The sequence below is a fragment of the Dermacentor variabilis genome, chromosome 10 (genome assembly GCF_050947875.1).
Source record: "Dermacentor variabilis isolate Ectoservices chromosome 10, ASM5094787v1, whole genome shotgun sequence".
NCBI lineage: Eukaryota > Metazoa > Arthropoda > Arachnida > Ixodida > Ixodidae > Dermacentor > Dermacentor variabilis.
The window spans coordinates 15,853,126-15,875,662 of record NC_134577.1 but is presented as its reverse complement, the minus strand read 5'-3'; the positions used below and the strand labels follow the sequence as shown (position 1 = coordinate 15,875,662).

The 22,537-nt window shown below is 44.9% G+C and overlaps 1 protein-coding gene across 22 annotated transcripts in view; it reads left to right on the top strand.

Moving 5' to 3' along the window:
- LOC142560005 (uncharacterized) overlaps window positions 1-22,537 on the top strand; it is a 161,441-nt gene that overhangs the window by 11,336 nt on the left and 127,568 nt on the right. For 8 of the 22 annotated variants that reach the window (XR_012823275.1, XR_012823274.1, XR_012823277.1 and 5 more), the window contains exons 1-2: window positions 5,038-5,201; window positions 12,524-12,647. Coding sequence is in view for 1 of the 22 variants with exons in the window: in XM_075671745.1 (XP_075527860.1) it covers window positions 5,024-5,201; window positions 12,524-12,647; window positions 21,521-21,712 (494 nt within the window). In the remaining 21 variants the exon portion in view is untranslated. The other 14 variants (XR_012823290.1, XR_012823289.1, XR_012823288.1 and 11 more) reach the window with 10 other exon arrangements.

Below are 22,537 nucleotides of genomic sequence, written 5' to 3'. Positions count from 1 at the left end.
AACACCACAATCTGCCGTCTCATGTCAAGCCACTGTTTGCCACTGTAGTCCGTGTTTCTATCCAAGTTCCTGTAAACTGGAGGTGCTGCTAAAATGCAGACCTAATTTTCCGTAAACCTGCCTTGACAGTAATAAATTTGCCTACTTTACATCATTGAGGATCTCCCGCGGTTCCTCGAAAAACATTATAGCTACCAAATCTTCAAGATAAGTTTCTAAACATTTCCGACTAATTTATCCGCCCTTTCTTTACTTTCCTAATATTTAACCACTTCTATTATGCCTTCTTGGGAGTTATTTATAGCTGATCGCTCTACTCACGTGTGCTTCTCATTATTTAACGTGATCTCTGTTGTTTTCCTAGCACTGGCCATGCATATTGAATGCATATTAAAATGCATTTCATGGTGGTGGGCTATACAAGGCAAAGGATTGAAATATTTGTTACAAGTAGATGTGCCTGTTATCATTGAGCTGAACGTCTCCATGTGCAAGAAGGGATACGAAATAACAGCAGCGATATACAGATCAACACGTCAAACCTGTTAGTGCACATCTTAAGTTACCTTGCTGGTGTATTACTTTTCGTATCAGATGGCCTTGTCTTGGTCGAAAACTGGCAAGCGAAAGGGATCAAAAGAAAGGGAAGAGAGATTAAGGCAAGGGATCAAGAGAAAGAAAATCACAGAAGAATAAAATGTGTTGGAGTGCATACGGCAGGCATTGCGGGATCCTGACAGGGAGCTTACCAGTATCATTGAAAAGAAAGGCGTACAGTCAGTGCATTCTGCTGGTGCTAATACATGGGGTGGAAACTTGGAGGCTAACAAAAAAGCTCGAAAGCAAGTTGAGGACCGCGCAAGGAGCAACGGAACAAAATATGTTCGGCGTAACGCTAAGAGACAGGAAAAGAGCGGTGTGGATCAGCGAGCAAATGGGGGTAGGCGATATTCTAATTGACATTAAGAGAAAAAAAATATGGAACTGGCCGAACCATGTAATGCACAGGATGGGTCACCGCTGGACGGTTAGAGTTACAGAATGGGCGCCAAGAGAATGCAAGCCCAGTCGAGGGCTGCAGAAAACTAGGTGAGGTGATGAAATTAGGAAATTCGCAGGCGGAAGTTTGAGTCAGTTGGTGCAGGGCAGGGATATTTGGAGATCGCAGAAAAAGGCCTTCGTCTTGCACTGGACATTAAAATAGGCTGGTGATGAAATGGCCTCTGACAATTCTTAGGGGTTTGCTAATAGTGATTTTTGAGACAGAATCAAATACGAATCGAATAATGCCGAATCGATTATCGAGAAAATCGTGAATAGTTTTGGAATAATGAACAGGCCATTATCGCAATGTTCACATCCTAGTATTTTTAAAGTTAGGAAGTTTCTGCCATTACATAATATGTTATGAAGTATTGTATACTAAAAGCACAACTGGAGCATTAGGAGCAAACCGTTAGTGTGTTCTCATGCAGATGACTTTTAAGAGAGCACAAATGATCGCTTTACAGCCCGTAAAGTATTGTTACCTAAGTGACCTAGCCTGCTCCAGTACGAAAGTTCTCATGTTTGATATCTATAGTCTATATTATGCCCGCGGGGGTCAAAATGTACCCTAGCTTTCCTCCAAATTTATGTTTAATTAGGTGCAGTTGACGGTTTGAAATATACGAAAGGTATTAAAAAAATTTTGGCATGTACGAATACTGGCTATTTGATTCGAAGCCCGAATCCAATAGGAGACTATTCTATTCCTTGTTCCACAGTTTCTTATATTCGGACACCCCTAACATGTTTTATACACCAAGACACATGCAGTGAATTCTACGTTTAACTTTTTAACTTTAGCTTTTAGTTTAACTTTATAATTTTTTTAAAGACCTTAATGTTCGGTTTTTGTTCTGCTGGCGTTTTTGTCCTTCAGTGTAACACGTAGTGCAGTGTGATCACAGTCAAGAAAAAAAAAGTGTATTGCAGGGAAAAATGTTTCTCGACTTTACAGAGACTGTTTCTTGTTGTTCTGTTAGAATTAGGTGTACGTGAAAGAATCTCATGCGACTGGTCTTGGTGGCGTGGTGGTTAGCGGGTTGCGCTGCCAAGCCGAAGGGCGCGGGATCGAGTCACGGCCGCGCCGGCGGTGTTCATTGCACAACAGTCAGCACGTTCATTGCATTCATTGCACAACAAAATACCACAGGGGTTTGAAAAAAAAGTTGGCAGTCAGTTTATCCAACGCTAAAGGGGATTAAGACGAAAGCCTGCGCACTCACGAGAGATTCATTAAATTGCTTGACATATTAATTCGAATGCGTTGCTACTTCCTATTGTTTTCTCCCACCAAAGGTCGTTGGTACGTGTGCCTTAATGAACTGTGCCTTAATTTCGCCCTAATTAACACCAAAAGTCGAGGGTTCGAGTAACATAATTAACTCTATCTTAATTAACTAACTTAATCAAGTTCGCCATAGTTAACACCAAAGGTAGTGGGTTCGACCCTAAACCTTAACGATGGCAATATGAATTCAACTTGGAGATATGGCCAGTTCGCTAATATGTCCAGTTGGTTCACTTGATTTTTAGTGTCTTAAAGCCGGACAAAGGATTTTTCGACACATGAAGCAACTAAGGCTTTCGCCTTAATAATCCAGAGTCCCCACTACGGCATGCCTCATAAATAGATTGTGGTTTAGAACGGCAATGCCCCAGAGGAGGAGGAATAAACTTTATTTGTAGAAGGGAGCTGACGGTGGGGGAGTCCTCCGGGGTGGGCGGTGTCCCTAGTCCAGGATGGCGCGGTCCTGAGCGGATAGCTTGGCCCAGCACACCAGACGATGCTGGTCTTCAGGGCTTGGGCTTGTCAGCTGCGCCTCCCACTCCTCGACGGGTTGTCCGGCTATGTGTGGTCTCGATGGGTTGTCCCTACACTCCCATACCATGTGGTAGAGGGTACTGGGCGTAGAGGGGAAGGCACACCTGTACGTGTAGCTCACAGGAAACATGGCGTGCAACAGGGTGCCGTGCGGTAATGTGCCGCTCTGTAGTTTGCGGAAGATCATCGCCTCTTCTCCAGTCAGCTTGGGATGCCGGGCTGGTTAGGTCCTACTACCGAGTCTGTAGTGGCTCATGATGTCGATGAATGTTTCAGGACACCGTCGTGTAGACCTATTGGGGCTCGTTGACCCGGTGGGATAGCCCGGATAGTGCGATCTCGGGCATTGGCGCGAGCCGCTTAGTTACCCGCCAGGGACTCCTGTACCGGGGCCGAGACAATGTATATTTCCTGAAAATTGTCCAATTTTTTTGAAGTTGCTCAGGGCTTCTTTAGAAATGCGGCCCTTTTGGTAGTTTCCCCAGAATTCTTTTTTTATGAGAATCATTCTTTGCGATCATATTGTCTTTTTATCAATCTCTTGGACTATGCAATGCATGATGTTCGCGTGTGCTCGAAAGCACGACTTCGGCCCTTTAATTACCGGGCCCGATTCCGGCCCCGGCGCCCGGCCTCATGCCAGAGCCCGGACCGGGCACGCCGAAAAACGCTTTGGACCATCCCGGGCTTCCAGGTCGGCCCGGGCCGGTGCAGTGCTCTAGCGTGTATTTCCGCGCTAAGTGTGTAATCACTCGTCTTTTCAGCAGTTCACTGACATAACTTCAGGCGGTATCTGCCGCTTGAGCGCCAGCGAAGTGAAAACCGCACATTAGGGTGTTTCATTCAGTTAAGAATAGACTGCACTCTACGTGCCCTAATGTGTATTTCGCGGTAAATTCGAAAAGCAGGGCTCCGTCTTTACCGAGCTTCTCAGTGGGTGATGAAACGCCGTGACGCAATAAATGTTTTGGGAATGCATGCTGTGGCGGCTTGTACGATGGATTTAACCCGGAAGCAACTTCTACCACGTCTGAACGAAATTTATATGGCGCAGTGGATTCCTGCCTGCTGAATGGTTTTAGCCATGGAAGCATTTTCTCACGGTTGAACAGCATCGTGCAGGTCGCCCATGAGTGCGTTAACGGTAGAAGTGTCGCAGCACTTGCAAAAAAACCAGGTGTCGGGAGGCATATTAAACCTGGATGCCAAGGGGAACAGTGAGAGTGGGCAATATGTCCGAAAAGGCAGAAAGCTCCATCCTGTCTTCTGCACTCCTGTGGCCGAATGTGCAGTCGGGTAGTGCTCCCTGCATGGCGGGGACGGCTCTCTAACATCCCTCCTTTCTGCAGGTGTGCGTGGAGCAGGGCACTCGAGCCGTCTGCTGTGTCAGTCTCTGGCGCCACCACACGTCCTCCTATAGCCAGGCCATTCGGGTGTATGTAAGCACCTTTCTCCACGTTTCACGGGCGATTTGCGCGATGCTTTCACCATATATGAACACGCTTCACGCTAGTGATATCGTAATGCCTGCCGAGCAAGTTGTGGAGTCGCAACAAACATGGTTTACTGTGTGGTAGCACATTGTCGCTAGCGCGAAGACCCGGGCGCAAACGCGTCCTGTCAGGTGCCCCTAGTGTAAAAGCTGAGTAGGAAAAGGCCGGCCACATCGTTTAGCATTATGTCCAGTATCCGCTAATCATGCAAGACAAGAGACGCTAAATATGCGAAAAAAGGAAGGAAAACTTAGGTTAAAAAAAACTATCCTTACGCCATGACTTACAAAACGCGGCACATCCAACGTCCGCTCAAATATGGTATAGAAGTGCATTCCGCGATGTAGTCGTGTGTAGAAATAATGTAATGCCTGTATCATTACTAACTACTCCAAAATAAAATCTTGTTCAATTGAGTACGCTGAGGATTCAAGCTACCCGTAGCTCAATGTAGTTTTTTTTTTCTCTCGCCACCGCAAGACAGAAATGGCGAGAACAAGTGGCTGACACAAAAACGGGCACCTTGACTGAAGCAGATCGCGGCAATTGAAACCATCGGATATTCAATGTAAGATTGCAAGTTTGAAAAAGGTCTTCGTGCGAACCACGAATGTTGCTGATAGCGTGAAAGTGTCCATGCATTGTACGCAGTGCGGCATGTATGCTAGGCGATGACGTCAGAAACGGCGACCGCGCTGGGAGAAAAATGATGACGAGCCGTACGCTGCGCTGGTTAACTCGGCTCGGTTGCCTAGGAAACGGCTCCGCTTGCGCCGTGCCGTGCGAGAGTGGCAGAACGCGACCGGCGGCTGTCTGCGGACGACGTGGCTGCAAGTGGGGTAAGAGGCGCCGATATTATTATTTGTAATAATAAGCTGAAAATTGTGTTCGCGAGCACGGTCACTGTATTTATGCTATCGCAAGAATAGGTAGACGTTTGTGTAAAGGTGACAATTTATTGCGCTTAGAATAAAACGCGAGAAAAGGCATTTTGAGGCCAGAAATATCCGATATCGGCACCAACATCATATTAGGCACTATAAATGTGCTATTGAGACGTCTCTACAGACCCATAGTTCGTGCTTACTTCAAATAAGCAAGGTATTAACGTGAAGAACAAAATTGACATTGTAACTAAAGTTCCGGTCTCTATTAATGAAACAAGGCATGAAGATGGTGTTCACTTGGTTATACTGTTTGGTTGTGGTGTTAACTTTTACCGGTTTGGTCACATTTATCGCTGGTGTCAATGTTGTCCAGGGTACATCGTTTTCATTTTCATATCTGGTGACTCTTTGTATCGAGAAGACACTCTTACCGGATAATCACTTTACGCAATACGCGAACCTAGGGCACATTCGGGCGCTCATTTCAGAGGGCTCCAGAGGTAGGCATGATGTTCGGGTAGTCGAAAAAGGGTGCGATATTTTAGGTTGCCCGGGCGGTGTGCAGCTTCTGTCAGCATGCTTTTTCCGCTCTGTGCTCGGCCGTTTAGGTGTTTTCGTAATGGTGCTGTCATGCTTGTGTGCACCACGTCGATGATGGCGACGCGACAATTTTGAGTTTACTAGTGGTACGTTCAGTGCTTCTTTTGAGTCGATAGGCGAGCAGTGACAGGCGCCTCATTATTGCGCTTAAGAGTAGATGTGCTTGCGTAAGGACTATCTTGCGAGCGACTGCAACTTTAGCCATCGCTTTGGTAGGACACCATCTTTATCTGGCTTTACTCTCGCTCACCGTGACGCGTAGGCATGCAGTCGGTCATCGCCGAAAATTTCTCTCGTCCCTTGCTTGCTTCCCTCTCTCCGCTCCGGGAACTGGCCTTCGTTCATGTGGCGCGTGATTTAAATGACACGGATGTGGAGCGTCTTCTAATCCTGTTCCGACAAGGAGATCGACCCGGCGAGTTTACCACTAGTCAAAGTGGTCGTCTATTCGAAGGCGAGGGGGGACCAGCCTACAAAGCTGCATGCACTATCACGTCCAGCATGAGCCGCAACGCACAAGCAGTGGCCGGAGTGCTCAACGTGTCGGGCTGGTGCCGCCATTATGCGAAGGTAGCTCGAGAAAAAAAAGTGATGGTATGGCCACGATATCAGTTCGCGTACTCTTGCGCTCTACGACGACGACCGTTCCTTCTGTCACACAGAAAGAGAGAGAAAGAGAGAGAAACGAGTTACGAAGCCGAGAAGGTGATGTGCCGTGACGCAGCACGCTGCGCTGATGTCTAAGGACGGCAAGCTGCATGCTCTGCGGGCCAGTGTATTGCTTCGTGAAGAAAGTAGATAACGCCAAGCACGGGTATACATCAGTTCTTGGTATGACGCGACCGTCTACATTTGTCTCGGGAGCGTCGCATATTAGCCCCAACTGCTCAACCCGCACGGCGCGAGGCTCGCCCGTTGCAGCTCATGCTTTTGTAGTAAAATCTAGAAACTGCCGGACGGGACAGATCTGCGGCAGCGCATAAACGATTCGCGAATCGGCTTGAAGCGTGTAAATGTAGACAGTTGCATGCATGCCGTCATATTCGTCAGCTGTATGTCGCTTTAATTGCTTCCTGCACAAAAAAGGACAAGAAGTGGTTGTGCTTTCATTCTGCGAGGGGAATGGAGGCCGTGCGAGATGGTAGAGACTTTATTAATTCGTTCTATTTGTGCATCTTTTAGTTCCCCACCACTACGGCGTCACAGCGCTTACCAACTCTTTATATCAACAATACAAAAGTACAGTATTTTGGTTGGCATGTGCAAAACAAAGCGGTTCGTGTCAGCTTGAGCAGCCCCAAATAGGAAGCATAGATAATCAGTTAGATGAAGGACATCTTTATCTCCAGCAAACATTTGATCCTGTTCGGGGAAGTGTAAGCCAGCTTTCATAATCGTCGATATATGTTGCCCAGCTATCGCTGCTTTCAGCAGCATCTAACTTTTCTGTTTGTGTTACTTTCTGCAGTTTTCTCTTGCGGGCAGTTACCAGGCGTAGGCGCAAACAGTTGAGGCACCGTGTTTGACTTAATGGTGCTTCCTCTGTTTGAAGATCGAGAGAAAACATAAGGAAACGTTTATTTTGAGGATTTTCTCCCAACTGACACAAAAAGCAAGGAAACAAACAACGTGCGAATGTTTCAGACATGATATAATGCTAATACTGTAAATTTGTCTCAGTGGCCATGTGCTCGCCTGAACGTCAACGCCCGCCAGTCAGGCGGCCGAGTGAATATGGTCGCTCATGCCAACACAGTTCCACTACAGAAAAAGTGCGCGCTAGTCATTCTTTTCCTGCACGTTAAATAACCCTCCGTGAATTATGAGATGGGTCGCATACTAGATTGCGCACTTTTCCAGGCGGTTAACATTACGGTTCATTTGATGGGAGAATAAAGAAAATAAAAACTATTTTAGCTATGTTAGTAAGTTACTCTTGTTCAACACAAAACCTCAAGGGGAGGCTTAATAATTTGATGTATTTTGATGGCGCCGGCTTCGGTCTAGGTAATTTTTTTATAGAAAAACCTGGAATACATCCGGAAAGAGAAAAATATAGCTAGCAAGTTCGAGTAATTTCTACACCACAGCGGCCGAATACAAAAAGAAAAATGCTGGCATATAATTGATGATACATGTAAGCATGAAATGGCTTCCGGCAAAGTAGATCGGTTGGAGTAATTACGACGATCACTCGCGAACATTTCTCAATCATCCGCCTCGCGCCGGACGCTGCCGGCCTGGTCACGCAGTGTAGCGCTATCCCTCGAAGGGGGTGGCACAAAACCCTCACCGCGGAACCCACGGGCCGCTGACACTGAATAGAGCACAGACAACCCTGTCTCAGCGTCAAACGATGCCAGTCACGTGTGTGGTGCACTGTATCTGCTTTTTGAATGTCGTTATTGGAAATGAAAAATTAAACTTCAGTGTACAACAAGTTACAGCTTGAGTGATATGTGAGGAAACATTAGGAAGAAATCGGAAGCAATATTTTTATAACTTGTTTGGGCAGTAAATAGCTTATGTAATGTTGTACTGGAAAGGGGGTTGCGAACCAGAGACCGCATTTTCCTAATTTTTGACTGGTTGCCCGGATGATCTCGTTTCGCTATCGCCCCATTCTCGTCCCATTCTCCTCTTGAGCGTCCTCTTGGCTATGGATTTTGGCTCAAGGTTTCTTCAAGGTCGCCTACAACGGGACCTAAAAGCGTGTTACGCTTAAAATAAACAAAAATTGACACGTCTGGCGTCATACTGACATACATGCACCCGCCGTGGTTGCTTAGTGGCTCTGGTGTTGGGCTGCCAAGCACGAGGTCGCGGGATCGAATCCCGGCCATGGCGACCCCATTTCGATAGGGGCGAAATGCGAAGACACCTGTGTGCACAGATTTAGGTTCACGTTAACATTAACATAACAAGATAATTAACATAAATAGAACTAACAATGCTTTGTCAGCCTAAAGTGATTTACTGTCCATTTAGTTTTATTTTGTCCCAGTAATTGCAAAGCGGTAAATGCAAGTGGATCCGACATTTACCATATAACATCGTTTTACGCGTGTTACCGCCCTTGAGGTTAATATACATAGGAAATCTTTCATTTTCGTCTTGTCAATGCGAAAACTGCCTGAAATTATTTTTGCAGTCTTTATTTTGTTGTCTCATTATGTGGTCAGCGGTCTCGAACGACCGCGAGACTGCATAGCGTGGCTGTAACGCCATGCATGCCTTGGAATAATGCTCTCCGTATTTAGCAAACTATAGGGTGCTATATATTTATCATAAATAATATACACAGAAGCCTACGTTATGAAACTATGCATAATGGTGCGTTTTAAGTAGCGTGTGAATGTGCAGGTTGATTTTATTTTATGTATTTGTTTCATTTCAATAGTACCGCGAACCATCAATCTGGCCCAAGCGGGAGGGACTGCAATAAGAAAATTGCAGACAACCGATGTACAAGTATACAACGACAAATACAACTTGCAAGCTAATATTACAGATGACACTAGTAACACTATGTGTGCATTTATGTTTAAAAAGAAAAGGAATTACTCAATTGCAGGAAAACACTGGATGCAACAGTTGTGGCCTGAAGAAAGTTCCAGTTCTGAAGGGTTCTTGGGAGCTGTATGTGTTGGACATTTTAATCATCACCATCAGCTTATTTTAATGCCACTGCCGGACGAAGGCCTTTCCCTGCGGTCTTCTATTACACCTGTCCTTAGCTAACCGATACGAACTTGGGCCAAGGGGGAATAAAGTTCATTCGTTCATTCTAATTTCATCACTCCACCTAGTTGTCTGCCGCCCTCGACTCCGCTTCCCTTCTTTCGGCACCCATTCGATAACTCTCGTGGTCCGCCGATTATCTAACATGCGAATTACATGACCTGCGCAGCTCCACTTTTGTCGCTTAATGTCAATTAGAATATCGGCTATCCCCGTTTGCTCTTTGATACACACTGCGCTCTTCCTATCTTTTAAGCGTTACGTCTATAATTCTTAGTTCCATCGCTTTTTGCGCCGTCCTTGTTCTCGAGCTTTGTCAACCTCCTTGTTTCTGCTCCATCTAGCATCGGTGGAATATATTGTTTGCCTTTCTTTTCTATGATAGTGGTAAGCTTCCAGTCAGGATCTGGCACTGTCTGCCGTATGCACTACAACCCATTTTTATTATTTCTTTAAAATTTACATTTCCTGATCGGGGTCCCCTGTGAGTAATCGACCTAGGTAAACGTACAGACACTAGAGGCTGACTGGGGATCCTCAACTCTTGCTCGGCTATTGACCATTATCTTTGTATTCTGCACAGTTATCTTCAATCCCACTCTTACACTCTCTCTGTTAAGGTCCTCAATAATTTGTTGTAACTCGTCTTCAGTGCTGCTGAATATAACAATGTCATCTGCAAACCGAAGGTTGCTGAGATATTGGCCGTTGAGCCTCAATCCTTCGTTTTCCCACTTTAATAGCTTGAATATTTTTTCCAAGCATGCATTGAATAGTATTGCAGAGATTGTCTCATTGTCTGACCTCTTTCTTTATAGGTACCTTTCTACTTGTGGAGAATCAAGGTAGGATCCGGCAGGAATCAAGATAGGATCCAGTAGGAATCAAGATAGGAAGCCGTGACGCGTTCTTCGAGCGTTGAGAGGACGAACACAACTTGGTCGAGTGACGTATTTTCCTTTCAGGCTTATGCAAAGCCAAACGATTGATTATCATTAGTTTAATTCTGATATGTGGTTTGCTGACATAACGAGGGAAGATTAACCTTGCTTTGTTGCAGGCCCGTTAATAGACCAGCGCGAACATGGAGGAAGGAAATAAACTAGGAAGTAGTATTACGTCACGCAGTCAGCATAGAGTAATTTCAGTGACCTATGGCAACCTAAATATTCATTGTATTCATTGCAAACTGCAACTGCGGCAGCAATAACCACTGTCTTTCCGGAAGAGCGTACACTGGAAGACACTAAAACATGCTGTGACATGACCCCGTTTTGGGCCGACTCTTTCTGGCTTCAAATTATTCCCATTATGCTCCTTCTTAACGAATTCTTTACTCCATGCAGAGTCACAATGTTGCCATATCTGGCTACGTTGTGCCAGATAGGGGGAATTTTCGGGAAAGCTGAGTTACAAGATGTTTGACCTTTTTGACACGAGCAGTTTTAGCCGCTTTGGTTACATAGTGTCTATGGTGTTGGGCTGCTAAGCATGGGGTCGCGGGAGGGAATCCAGTCCACGGCGGCCGCATTTCGATGGAGGCGAAATGCGAAAACAGCCGTGTACTTAAATTCAGGGGGACACTCAAGAGAAAAATTATTTCTACAGCATCAGTAAATTACCTTTCTGCAACACCAAAAGCACCTTTCTTACCGCGATGAGACGCTTGGTAAGCCGGAAAAAGCGCAAGAACGAAAGACGTGTGGCGACGCCTCCTTGAAGTTCCCGCACCTAGTCGCTGTGACGTCATGGATTTTGATGTCATCTTCTGAGGCCTACTTAAAATTATATAGTGGTACAGATTGACATTGTGTTCTAAAAGAACCAAACATTAAACATGGCAAGTTTCGGGAACCTTTACTCAGCCAAAGTGGCCCAAATGCGAAAATATACTTCGGAAACCCTGACGTCACACTGACGTAACGACGTTGGGGTTTTGGCACGAAATTCGAATACTTATATTTCGGCCTTCGTTTTCTCATCTAATAATCAAAATATTTTTTTGAAATGACTGCCTGCAGGGTTCTCGAACAATGCTTTATTAGTCTAAACTGATTTATTGTTTCGCTTTAGTGTCCCTTTAAGTCATATTAAGGAACACCATGTGTCCCAAGTCAATTATTCCGGAGGCGCCCACTACGGCATGCCTCATAATCGCATCGTGGTTTTGGCAGGTAATGCGCCGCATAACTGAATTTCGCGTAGTCAAATCATACGGCACCGGTAGTGAGTTAAAACATGACACTTCCACATTTCTCCGAAAGGTCCAGCTTGAACTCGACTTGAGGCTGTGAAAGCTGTGTGAAATATTGTATCAACTGCGAGATTTTAACTCTCATGTTCTGTGTATGATGTGATGTGCCTTCCTCATCTTTTCATTCGGGTATGCATGGTGCCTCATTGAGGAGACAACTTTATGCCTGCTTCTCTGTGTGCCAGTGTATGTCTGGTGTGAAATATAGAAGTCAGTATTTGCAATATTGTGTGGGCATAAACAGCTGAATTTACTAGCGTAGGGGAGAAGGGAGTTACTAGTATGTGAAGTGGGCATACTGTTAAGGATGGAAACATCAGAACGGAAGCAGGAAGACCGCCTTATACAAGTGCTCAGAATCAGTAAAATGAATTAAAGAAGCACGACGTGCTAATTGTGGTGTAATAGTAGACTAAACAACGCGACGTAATATCAGGTTAGGAAAAAGCGTCACCTGTAACGTCAGGGATTTGCATCAGAGAAGTCACCTTATGCTACGCGCACTACTGTAGATCTGAATACCGCAAAAACACCCAGTGGTGCCTTTTCTTATTTAATTAAGTGCCTACCTTTCTAATACTTCCTAACATCGATCGCTTTCAAACTGCGTTCTCAGCAAAGCAATGGACTTTTTCCACTATTTTATTCTTTGTTCAAAGCTCTTGTGAAACTCTTGCAGACTCGTCATCCTCATCGCTTCCTACGCATCATCTCCATCTTCCACATCCTGACCGTGAAGTTATCGCGCCAGTTTGGAGACGAGAATTCGCAAGAAGCGAATTAAGTGGAGCAGACAGGGTGAGGTAAGTCAGCTTTGTCATCCCATGTTTGTCGGGTTGTGCTGCACACTGAGTGCGTTGTCAGTGGGCATAAGCCACTTACCCGATTCCACACACTGTAGCGTTTTCTTAGAGATATATCACGCAAACGTTAAAAATGCTCTTCAACTATTTTAGCTTGCGATACAGAGAATTTGAAAGGTCTTTATTAAAACTTTTTTTGAATAAATGTATTTCAGGAGAGGTTGGAACCTATGTGTGGCGCCGGCTACTCCTCTTCTCTAGCGTGACAGTTATCGTCGGAAAGCTGTCATCACCAAACTGGACAAATAAACACATGAACAAACATTCACGTACTAAGTATCAGTATGCAATGTAAATAAATAACCGCACAATAAGATAGGTCACATAGCATACACGCTCACAAAACCGAAATGTGCATACGCAACACATGAGTTCACACAGCATGAATGTTCAAAAAACCAAGACATTCACGCATAAGATGTTGGACATTTGCATACCGCACTCTAAATGCAATACGAATGCTTCATGAACACGAATACACAATGAACATGTAATTAAGGGTGCCTGTCAATATGAACAATGCGAGCTATAACTGCTGTTTGACAGTATTTTTTGCGATGTTTGATTCCTCCAAAAATTGTACAAGGCGCACGCAGCGATGGAATAAAGTTTTTCTGTTAGCAATGGAGCTAAAATTTTTCCTAGGCACGTAATTTTTTCGAGAGATTCTTGCGGCGAGAATCGTGATTTTTACAGTGTACAAGAAGGTGTTCTATATCTTCAGCCTCTTCACATGAGCATCTAGCACTGTTAGTTTATTTATCCTATACAGGAAGATTTTAGTATAAACAGTGGCTATTCAAAGCCCATGAACTGTTGTTTCAGCAGATAGACTAATTTTAAACGGAATATTCAATTCTATTCCAGGATCTATATTATACAGTTGAGAGTTCTGCGCATCATTTATGAACCAAGTTTCCTTGGACAATCTACCCCATAGTTTGTTCAGTAGACATCGCGCTTCACTCGCCGCTTGACGAATTAATGATTATTCATTCTCTTGATGTGCTGCACGTGCCGTGCTATCAGCTGTTACATTTCCCATGATTTCACAGTGACTTGGAATCCACTGGAAAGTTATGTCGTGTCGTAGATCTTTCGTTATGGCATATGTCTTCTGTATTTCGTATGTCAATGGGCTGTTAGCTTTTCTCAACCGGATTTCTTTTAAGCACAGCAATGAGGCTTGTGAGTCACTTAGAATTAGCCAACGAAGGGGTTCTGATTGCTGACATATGTAACGTAAAGCAGAAAGTATTGCGTAAAGTTCTGCAGTTGTCGACGTTGTAGAGTGGCAAAGTTTATATGCTCCTTTTCTCTTGGTATGCAGGTACATAAAACGCAGATGTAGAGCTTTGTTTTCAGCATGAGCCATCGGTATACACGTGAATGCGATCTACGTACTTAGTGTAAAGACGTGATAAAGTTAATTGCTTTATCGCAACTATGGGCATTTCACATCTGCAACCTACTCCAGGAATTGAAGTGACTATTTCTGGAATTGTTAGTCGCCATGGGGGATGAGTTGCGCAAGTAGGCCATCATTTGTAAGCAGGCAGGAAGTTTTTGCACCGCCGTATTTCTTCATGTATGCGTGCAGCGGTTCTATCCTGAAGGTCCTGGCGTAGTGTATGATTAGCGTGTTGTGTAGCCAAACGAAAAAAGTGACGACACGCTTCCGTAAATCTTAGTGCATGAAAAGTTGGTTGACGAGACTCGGCAATTACCAAAGCACAGCAGATGCACGCGGAACACCAATACATATGCGAAGGCTTCTGGCCAGCAATCTTTGAATTGTTTCCTCTAGATTACAGGATATTCCATGCAGCAGAGGAGCAGCGTATGCTATTCTTTGTCTAATGATTGCCGAGTGAATGCGTAATAAGGAAGAGGTTGAACTAACCCATCTCACTCCAGCAAATAGACGGAGAATGTTGATTAGAGGGTTGGCTTTCCCCTCTAATGCTTTTATTTGGGGAGCCCGTGGTAGCCGTCGGTCTATGATAATACCCAAGAATTTGTGTTGTCGCACGAGTTGCAGACGCTGAGAGTCTAGCACGAGCTGGCATCTCTTGAGGCATTTCCCTGTAAAAGAAAGTATAGCAGTTTTCTCATGTGAAATCATACTTCTGCCTTTCAAAAATCATTAATTAGTGCTAGCCCAGGTGATAGCTTTTGCTGAACGGCTTGAGCACTCGAATCAGATGCCCATATGCACAAGTCGCCTGCATATAGTGAATAAGTAAAGGTATAGCAGGCAGGATATGGGATAATTCAGCCATAACGTAGTTACACAGAAATGGACTGAGCACACTACCCTGCGGATCACCTTGATTCACTTTATCATCATCATCATCATCATCATCATCATCATCATCATCATCATCATCATCATCATCATCATCATCATCATCATCATCATCATCATCATCCTGGTTATGCCCACTGCAGGGCAAAGGCATCTCCCATACTTCTCCAACTACCCCGGTCATGTACTAATTGTGGCCATGTTGTCCCTGCAAACTTCTTAATCTCATCCGCCCACCTAACTTTCTGCCGCCCTCTGCTACGCTTCCCTTCCCTTGGGATCCATTCCGTAACTCTTAATGACCATCGGTTATCTTTCCTCCTCATTACGTGTCCTGCCTATGCCCATTTCTTTTTCTTGATTTCAACTAAGATATCATTAACTCGCGTTTGTTCCCTCACCCAATCTGCTCTTTTCTTATCCCTTAAAGTCACACCTATCATTCTTCTTTCCATATCTCGTTGCGTCGTCCTCAATTTAAGGAGAACCCTGTTCGTAAGCCTCCAGGTTTCTGCCCCGTACGTGAGTACTGGTAAGACACAGCTGTTATAAACTTTTCTCTTGAGGGATAACGGCAACCTGCTGTTCATGACCTGAGAATGCCTGCCAAACGCACCCCAGCCCATTCTTATTCTTCTGATTATTTCAGTCTCATGATCCCGATCCACAGTCACTACCTGTCCTAAGTAGATGTATTCCCTTACCACTTCCAGTGCCTCACTACCTATTGTAAACTGCTGTTCTCTTCCGAGACTGTTAAACATTACTTTAGTTTTCTGCAGATTAATTTTTAGACCCACTCTTCGGCTTTGCCTCTCCAGGTCAGTGAGCATGCATTGCAGTTCGTCCCCTGAGTTACTAAGCAAGGCAATATCATCGGCGAATCGCAAGTTACTAAGGTGTTCTCCATTAACTCTTATCCCCAATTCTTCCGAATCCAGGTCTCTGAATACCACCTGTAAACACGCTGTGAAGAGCATTGGAGAGATCGCATCTCCCTGCCTGACACCTTTCTTTAATGGGATTTTGTTGCTTTCTCTACGGTGGCTGTGGAGCCGCTATAGATATCATTCAGTATTTTTACATACGGCTCGTCTACACCCTGATTCCGCAATGCCTCCATGACTGCTGAGGCTTCGACTGAATCAAACGCTTTCTCGTAATCAATGAAAGCTATATATAAAGGTTGGTTATATTCTGCACATTTTTCTATCACCTGATTGATAGTGTGAATATGGTCTATTGTTGAGTAGCCTTTACGGAATCCTGCCGGGTCCTTTGGTTGACGGAAGTCTAAGGTGTTCCTGATTTTATTTGCAATTACCTTAGTAAATACTTTGTAGGCAACGGACAGTAAACTGATCGGTCTATAATTTTTCAATTCTTTGGCGTCCCCTTTCTTATGGATTAGGATTATGTTAGCATTCTTCCAAGATTCCGGTACACTCGAACTCATGAAGCATTGCGTATACACGGTGGCCAGTTTCTCTAGAACAATCTGCCCACCATCCTTCAACAAATCTGCTGTTACCTGATCCTCCCCAGCTGCCTTCCCCCTTTGCATAGCTCCCAAGGCTTTATTTACTTCTTCCGCGGCGTTACCTGTGGGATTTCGAATTCCTCTAGACTATTCTCCCTTCCATTATCGTCGCGGGTGCCATTGGTACTGTATAAATCTCTATAGAACTCCTCAGCTACTTGAACTAGCTTATCTATATTAGTAATAATATTGCCGGCTTTGTCTCTTAACCTATACATCTGATTCTTGCCAATTCCTAGTTTCTTCACTGTTTTTAGGCTTCCTCCGTTCCTGAGAGCATGTTCAATTCTATCCATATTATACTTCCTTATGTCAGCTGTCTTACGCTTGTTGATTAACTTCGAAAGTTCTGCGAGTTCTATTCTAGCTGTAGGGTTAGAGGCTTTCATACATTGGCGTTTCTTGATCAGATCTTTCGTCTCCTGCGATAGCTTACTGGTTTCCTGTCTAACGGTGTTACAACCGACTTCTATTGCACACTCCTTAATGATGCCAACAAGATTGTCGTTCATTGCTTGAACACTAAGGTCCTCTTCCTGAGTTAAAGCCAAATACCTGTTCTGTAGCTTGATCTGGAATTCCTCTATTTTCCCTCTTACCGCTAACTCATTGATCGGCTTCTTATATACCAGTTTCTTCCGTTCCCTCCTCAGGTCTAGGCTAATTCGAGTTCTTACCATCCTATGGTCACTGCAGCGCACCTTGCTGAGCACGTCCGCATCTTGTATGATGCTTCACTTTATGCTCTGTGCTTTTGCCATCAACTGTTTCAATGAAGACTTTCCTGTCTCTTAAGAAATCCGCAATTCATCTCAGTGTTTGGCCAACTATGCCCAACTGAATTAACCCATGGAGTACGGGAGCGTGGCAGGCTGTGTCAAATGCGCGCTTTATGTCTAGAAACACTGTACTAGTGATTCTTCCACAGGTCTTCTCATGATCTACGTGTGTGACAAGATCTAAAACAGCATCCATCGTACACCGGCGCCTGCGGAAGCCCACCATATTTTCGGGTAGTGCATTGGTGCATTCTGTCCACGACTGCAGCCTAGCGTCTTTCATTTTTTTCATATGCTTACATAAGCAACTTGTCAGACTTACAGGGTGGAAAGAATCTAGCGATATAGTTCTGCATGGTTTTATTATCGGAACCACTCGTGCAATTTTCCAGGAAGGAGGAAGACATTCCGGTATACGCATAGTTCAGTAATTTCAACAAAGTTTTTGTGGCCGTAGGACCCAGGCTTTTCAGTGCAGTATATGTGACCCCGTCAGGTCCAGCTGCTGTCCTCTGGCGGCACGATAAAATTGCTTTCTTTAGTTCTAATGAAAACGGCTGATCTAGGTTATGATGATGTCTATTGATAGAAAAATTGATTGCTGCTTTGACTTCTTAGACAGAGTTACTGTATTCAGGTGTGTTTACTGCTGCACTTGGGCGTGTAATAAGGTGAGAGAACTCGTTTGCAACGGTCGTTTCCGGTACTTTCTGGACTGAAGCTAGAGCTCTGAATGGTTGTTGGTGCATTACTCGCCCATTAAAAGAGCACATAACATTCGATAATTTTGATTCGGGTGTAAGGGGAGTAAGTGAAGTGCAGAATTCCTGCCAGCGCTTTCTATCTAGGTGCTCCAGCTGCCGACCCATACGATTATGCATCTTTTGACGTTCTCGGTAATCGTTCTCGGTAATCAGTAAGGCCTGTTCGTCGATATTTCAGCTCTGCGCCGTATAGCTTTGAGCCTTTCGCATTCAGAGACTACACAAGCGCAACCTTCAGGAATCTGAACAAACTTTGAACAGAGGTTTAATTTCTCTTCTATAAGCAATAATAGACTGTACCACTGACCGAATCAGCTTGACGTGTAATGTGATATCCAAATGCCTGCCAATTTGTTATCATTGCAGAGTGCAAGTCGAAAATCGTAGTCTGGAATGCTGTATTACAATGAGAAAATGATCGCGACCCCTTGTTTCAATGTCTGTTCTCCGTGTCACTCCGCATGCAATATCGTTTGAGCAGAACGCGAGGTCCTGGCAGCTGGAGTAATCAAAGTCCCGTAGGAACGTCACAGCCGTCATTCAACAAACACAAACCACTCTTATGAATTGCCTTTTCTAAGTCATTTCTACGACGGTCACAGTAGGCGTTTTCCCACGTGGCATGGTGCGCATTGAAATCCTCGCAAAATATTACATCTTTTGTGTATTTCTGAAGGAGGCTCGTCAATGTGTAAAGTGAAATATTTGTAGAGGGTTCTAGATGAGCACTGACTACAGTGATATTTACTCGGCCAAATCGACACATGCTACGTATTCTGGGATTTCTGACGCTGCGGCACTTAAGTCTGACGGCAGGTCTCTTCGAACACAGTGATCGCTCTGCTTACTCTTGAAGATCGAGAGGACGTATAAACAACGTAGTTAGCTAGTCTTAAAGTGTTTTCTACACCGGCCTCTGTAATACGTAACACTGGAAAGAACTGAGCCACCAGTTTTCTAAAATTCGCACACTCAGAGCGAAGATTATTCGCATTCCACTGGAATATGACATTTTTTTAGCAATAATTGATGCCCCGCCTGCGCAGTGGCTGATGTAGTGCTTTGCAATATCACTTGTTCCATCGACAATACGGCCTTGACCTCGGGGAGGTTACTGGCCTCTGGAATCGCGGCAAGTATCCCAATGTTCCCTGCTTTAAAAAGCAGGGAACATTGGGACGACAAGTTCAGCACTAGCCACAGAGGATTTCGTCTGTTTCGTTACTTACTGGTTTTGGGTGCTTGTATTCCGTCGCATGTTAGCCATGTGGTTGCTATTCTGACGAGATCCCTCCTGAACTTCTGGAGCTTGATGTTGGCTTGGTGATGTCCCACAACTTTGCCCTCGGTGTTGTGGCGCCCCTGCAACTGTTGCATATTGCCTAGAAGTGTCCTGATGCTTAGCCGCTTGCGGTCGAGGTGGTTGCGCTGGGTTCATCGTACTCACTTTTGCTTCCGGTGCACCCCGCTGTTGTGTGCGGCCATGGATAATGTCGTGTTGGTATTGAAGAGAGGCCGCTTGGTTCTGCGGGCATCCAGAAAATGATGCAGTGTGGGGCCCGTTGCAATTCGCGCACTTCGGTTGTCTTATAGACTTGCAGTCATTGTGATGGTGGTCTTCTGCACATATTTGGCAGCGCCTTGTTCCTCCGCAGTTTTTCGCTAAGTGACCAAATCTCTGGCAGTTGTAGCAGCGTCTGGCTGGCCCCAGATATTCCTCGACTGGATGGCTAGTGAATTCAAGATACACTCGCTCTGGTATTGGTCGGTCATAGTGAAATTGCAAAATTACACTTTTAACAGGGCCCGCTTCCACGGTGCCATCTTCTTGACGTATGTAACGGGTCTGGCGTCTAGCTGATGTCACTCCTGCCTATCTTAAATATTTTGTTAACTGTCTTTCTGTATATTCTAGAGGTACGCTTATGATTTTTCCAACATTTCGTATGTATAACTCCGGAATAAATGGCTTCACTAGTACGCCAGCCACCTGTACATATAACAAACACTTGGCTGAGGCGAGTGAACTCAGTGACCGAGAAACTTACGTCTTTGTTCACTGGGAAAAAACCTACTTTCTCTTTTGCTAGCGCAACGATTTCTGAGGCTACAACATTTGGGCTCACTTTCCAAAACGTTTTCACTTGTTCAGTCGGTCGGAATACCGCAGGAATTCCCTCAAACCTCCCTTTATGTCACAAGAGTGAAAGGATCACCCTCCTCAACACATTCAGTGTCCTCCTCTTCGCTAAGGGTCGATGTTCTCTCATTCATGCGGTCAATCTGATCTTCCACTTTAACCTTCTTCGCACAGCTTGCTTCGTCCGCCATGCTCCCTGCTTTCCTCGCCGCTTCCAGGACCAGTGTTGGTGGTCGCATGTAAGATACCCTGGCGGCTCCAGGCTGGCTCCCAGGCTCGTCGGTTCCGAAGCCATGCTGCGGTAATCGCGGCCCTTGCCACGATTGCACATCCCCGTTGCTGCCTTGCCCCTCCGCCACGATGGCAGTCGAACGACAGCGCTTGGTGCCGTCGCGCCGCCCATCGGTATCAGTGATCGCTGCTGATGTCTTCGAAGCCGTAAAAAGTTTCCGCGATAGCCGTTCTTGTACCTGATTTGCCTCGGCAGCTACACTTCTTCCTCTTCCAAAAGAATATTTACTAGAAGGGAACGAAATTCGATGCTGCATACACGTTGTTTGACGACCCCCTTGCAATGTTGTCGCAAAGGTAGCACAGATGCTGAATAGCAAGCGAAGCAGTGAGCAGACAAGGGCACTACTTGGCCAACTGACGTGCACGGCAGTATTGTTAGCATGCCTTGCGGAACGTGTCAGTATTGCTTGCACTAACGCATCAGTGACAAATGTTTTGGTTATTTCTGACTGTCGTTGCCGTTTTCTAGAACAAGCATCTATTGTGACAATTTTACCTGCGTGATCCGATTGCAGTGCGCGTACATGTTTGCATACGCTGGCACATTCACTATAATAATGAAGCTGTCTGGTATTTAGACACTTGTTTCCTGTACTTGGGGGTCTTACTTCGCAATCTTCTGCGTCTGATTACGTTGTAATAAGTATGAACCAACTAGGCCGGCAACAAGTAGCGATACTAATTATGGCCCATGTATTATACTACTTTGAGTGTATTGTGGGTTTTTAGGATACCCTGACAGAGAACTTGAGATGGTGAATTTCAGAAGAATTTGATAACCAAAAAATACAATCTTCATCATGCGCGCCACCTTGATCGCTGACGTTAATGCCTCAGCACGATCTGTGCGCTTACCTGATCATTTCATATTCAGAAAATGATGACGATGATGCTTCTCTGCTGTGACACGTGTAACCTTAGAAGCACTATTTCGTATGCCTGCTTCGTATACCATGGGTCACATTTCCTCCATTTCTTTGGGATGCAGCGCACTGCAAACGAGGATACCAGAGTGCAAGAACCAGCCCACATACCGTGATCGACAAGGATACGGCGAAAACACGCAGTTCATCGCAGCCGTGACAGATGGTTCCATCCGTTCCCTAGGAGTTGAATCAACATGTTTTGAGTGGCGTCACCGCAGACGACACCGACTTCAGATTTATTGTGGACGAAACTGGTAAGCATAATGTCCGCAAACGTGGCTTGAAACTTATATCACTGCAAACCTTAACTTTAAGTAAAGTTTGTGCGCGAATGGTTTACTACGAAGAGCGCTCCCATTTTGCAACAAACACGCAGTGTACGTTGATAAGGGCCATCCACAAAATGTACTTTCATTTAAAGTTTTGTCGTTGCAAAGTTAGCCAGATAACAAATATACTGTAACCGGAGGCAGTATGCAGGCACTTTTACGTGTGTATTGATAGCTGGCTAGAAGAGGGCACTAACACGACTGGTATAAAGATAAGTTTATGTCTAAAACGCCAGAGAGCTTAAAAGCGTGTGGTAAGACGGGGGCCGCATAAGGACAAATTTAAATCTTTAACAAAAGCATGCCGAGTAGAAAGCGCATTTAGAAGAGGAAGTCGATAAATCTGTTCTTGCGTATACAGTCATAGCGATACAAATGCGCCTACAATAATGCTACAAAATCTTAAGTCACGCTATGAAAAAGAAAAGATAAACAGTGTTACTGGCCTGTGTGAACGAAATCTGTTAGGCTCCGAAGGCTCTGCAGACCGATGTGAAATAAATAAATCACGTGTCATTGTAGATTAGCGTAAATCAAACGAAATAAGTGACAGGTAGAGGCGAGGCCGTGTAATAGCGCTGGCCTACAAAGAGAATTACAAGATGTAGGAAAGCTGCGCTGAAAACTTAAGCAAGAAAAATGTGAGGCTTGAAAAATTAGGCAGAGCTCCAGGACAGAATGCGACGCGAAAACCTTTTTTTTTCTTGTGGGGCTGCCGATACCCCTCCAGAATCTCGGAATAATAAGCTG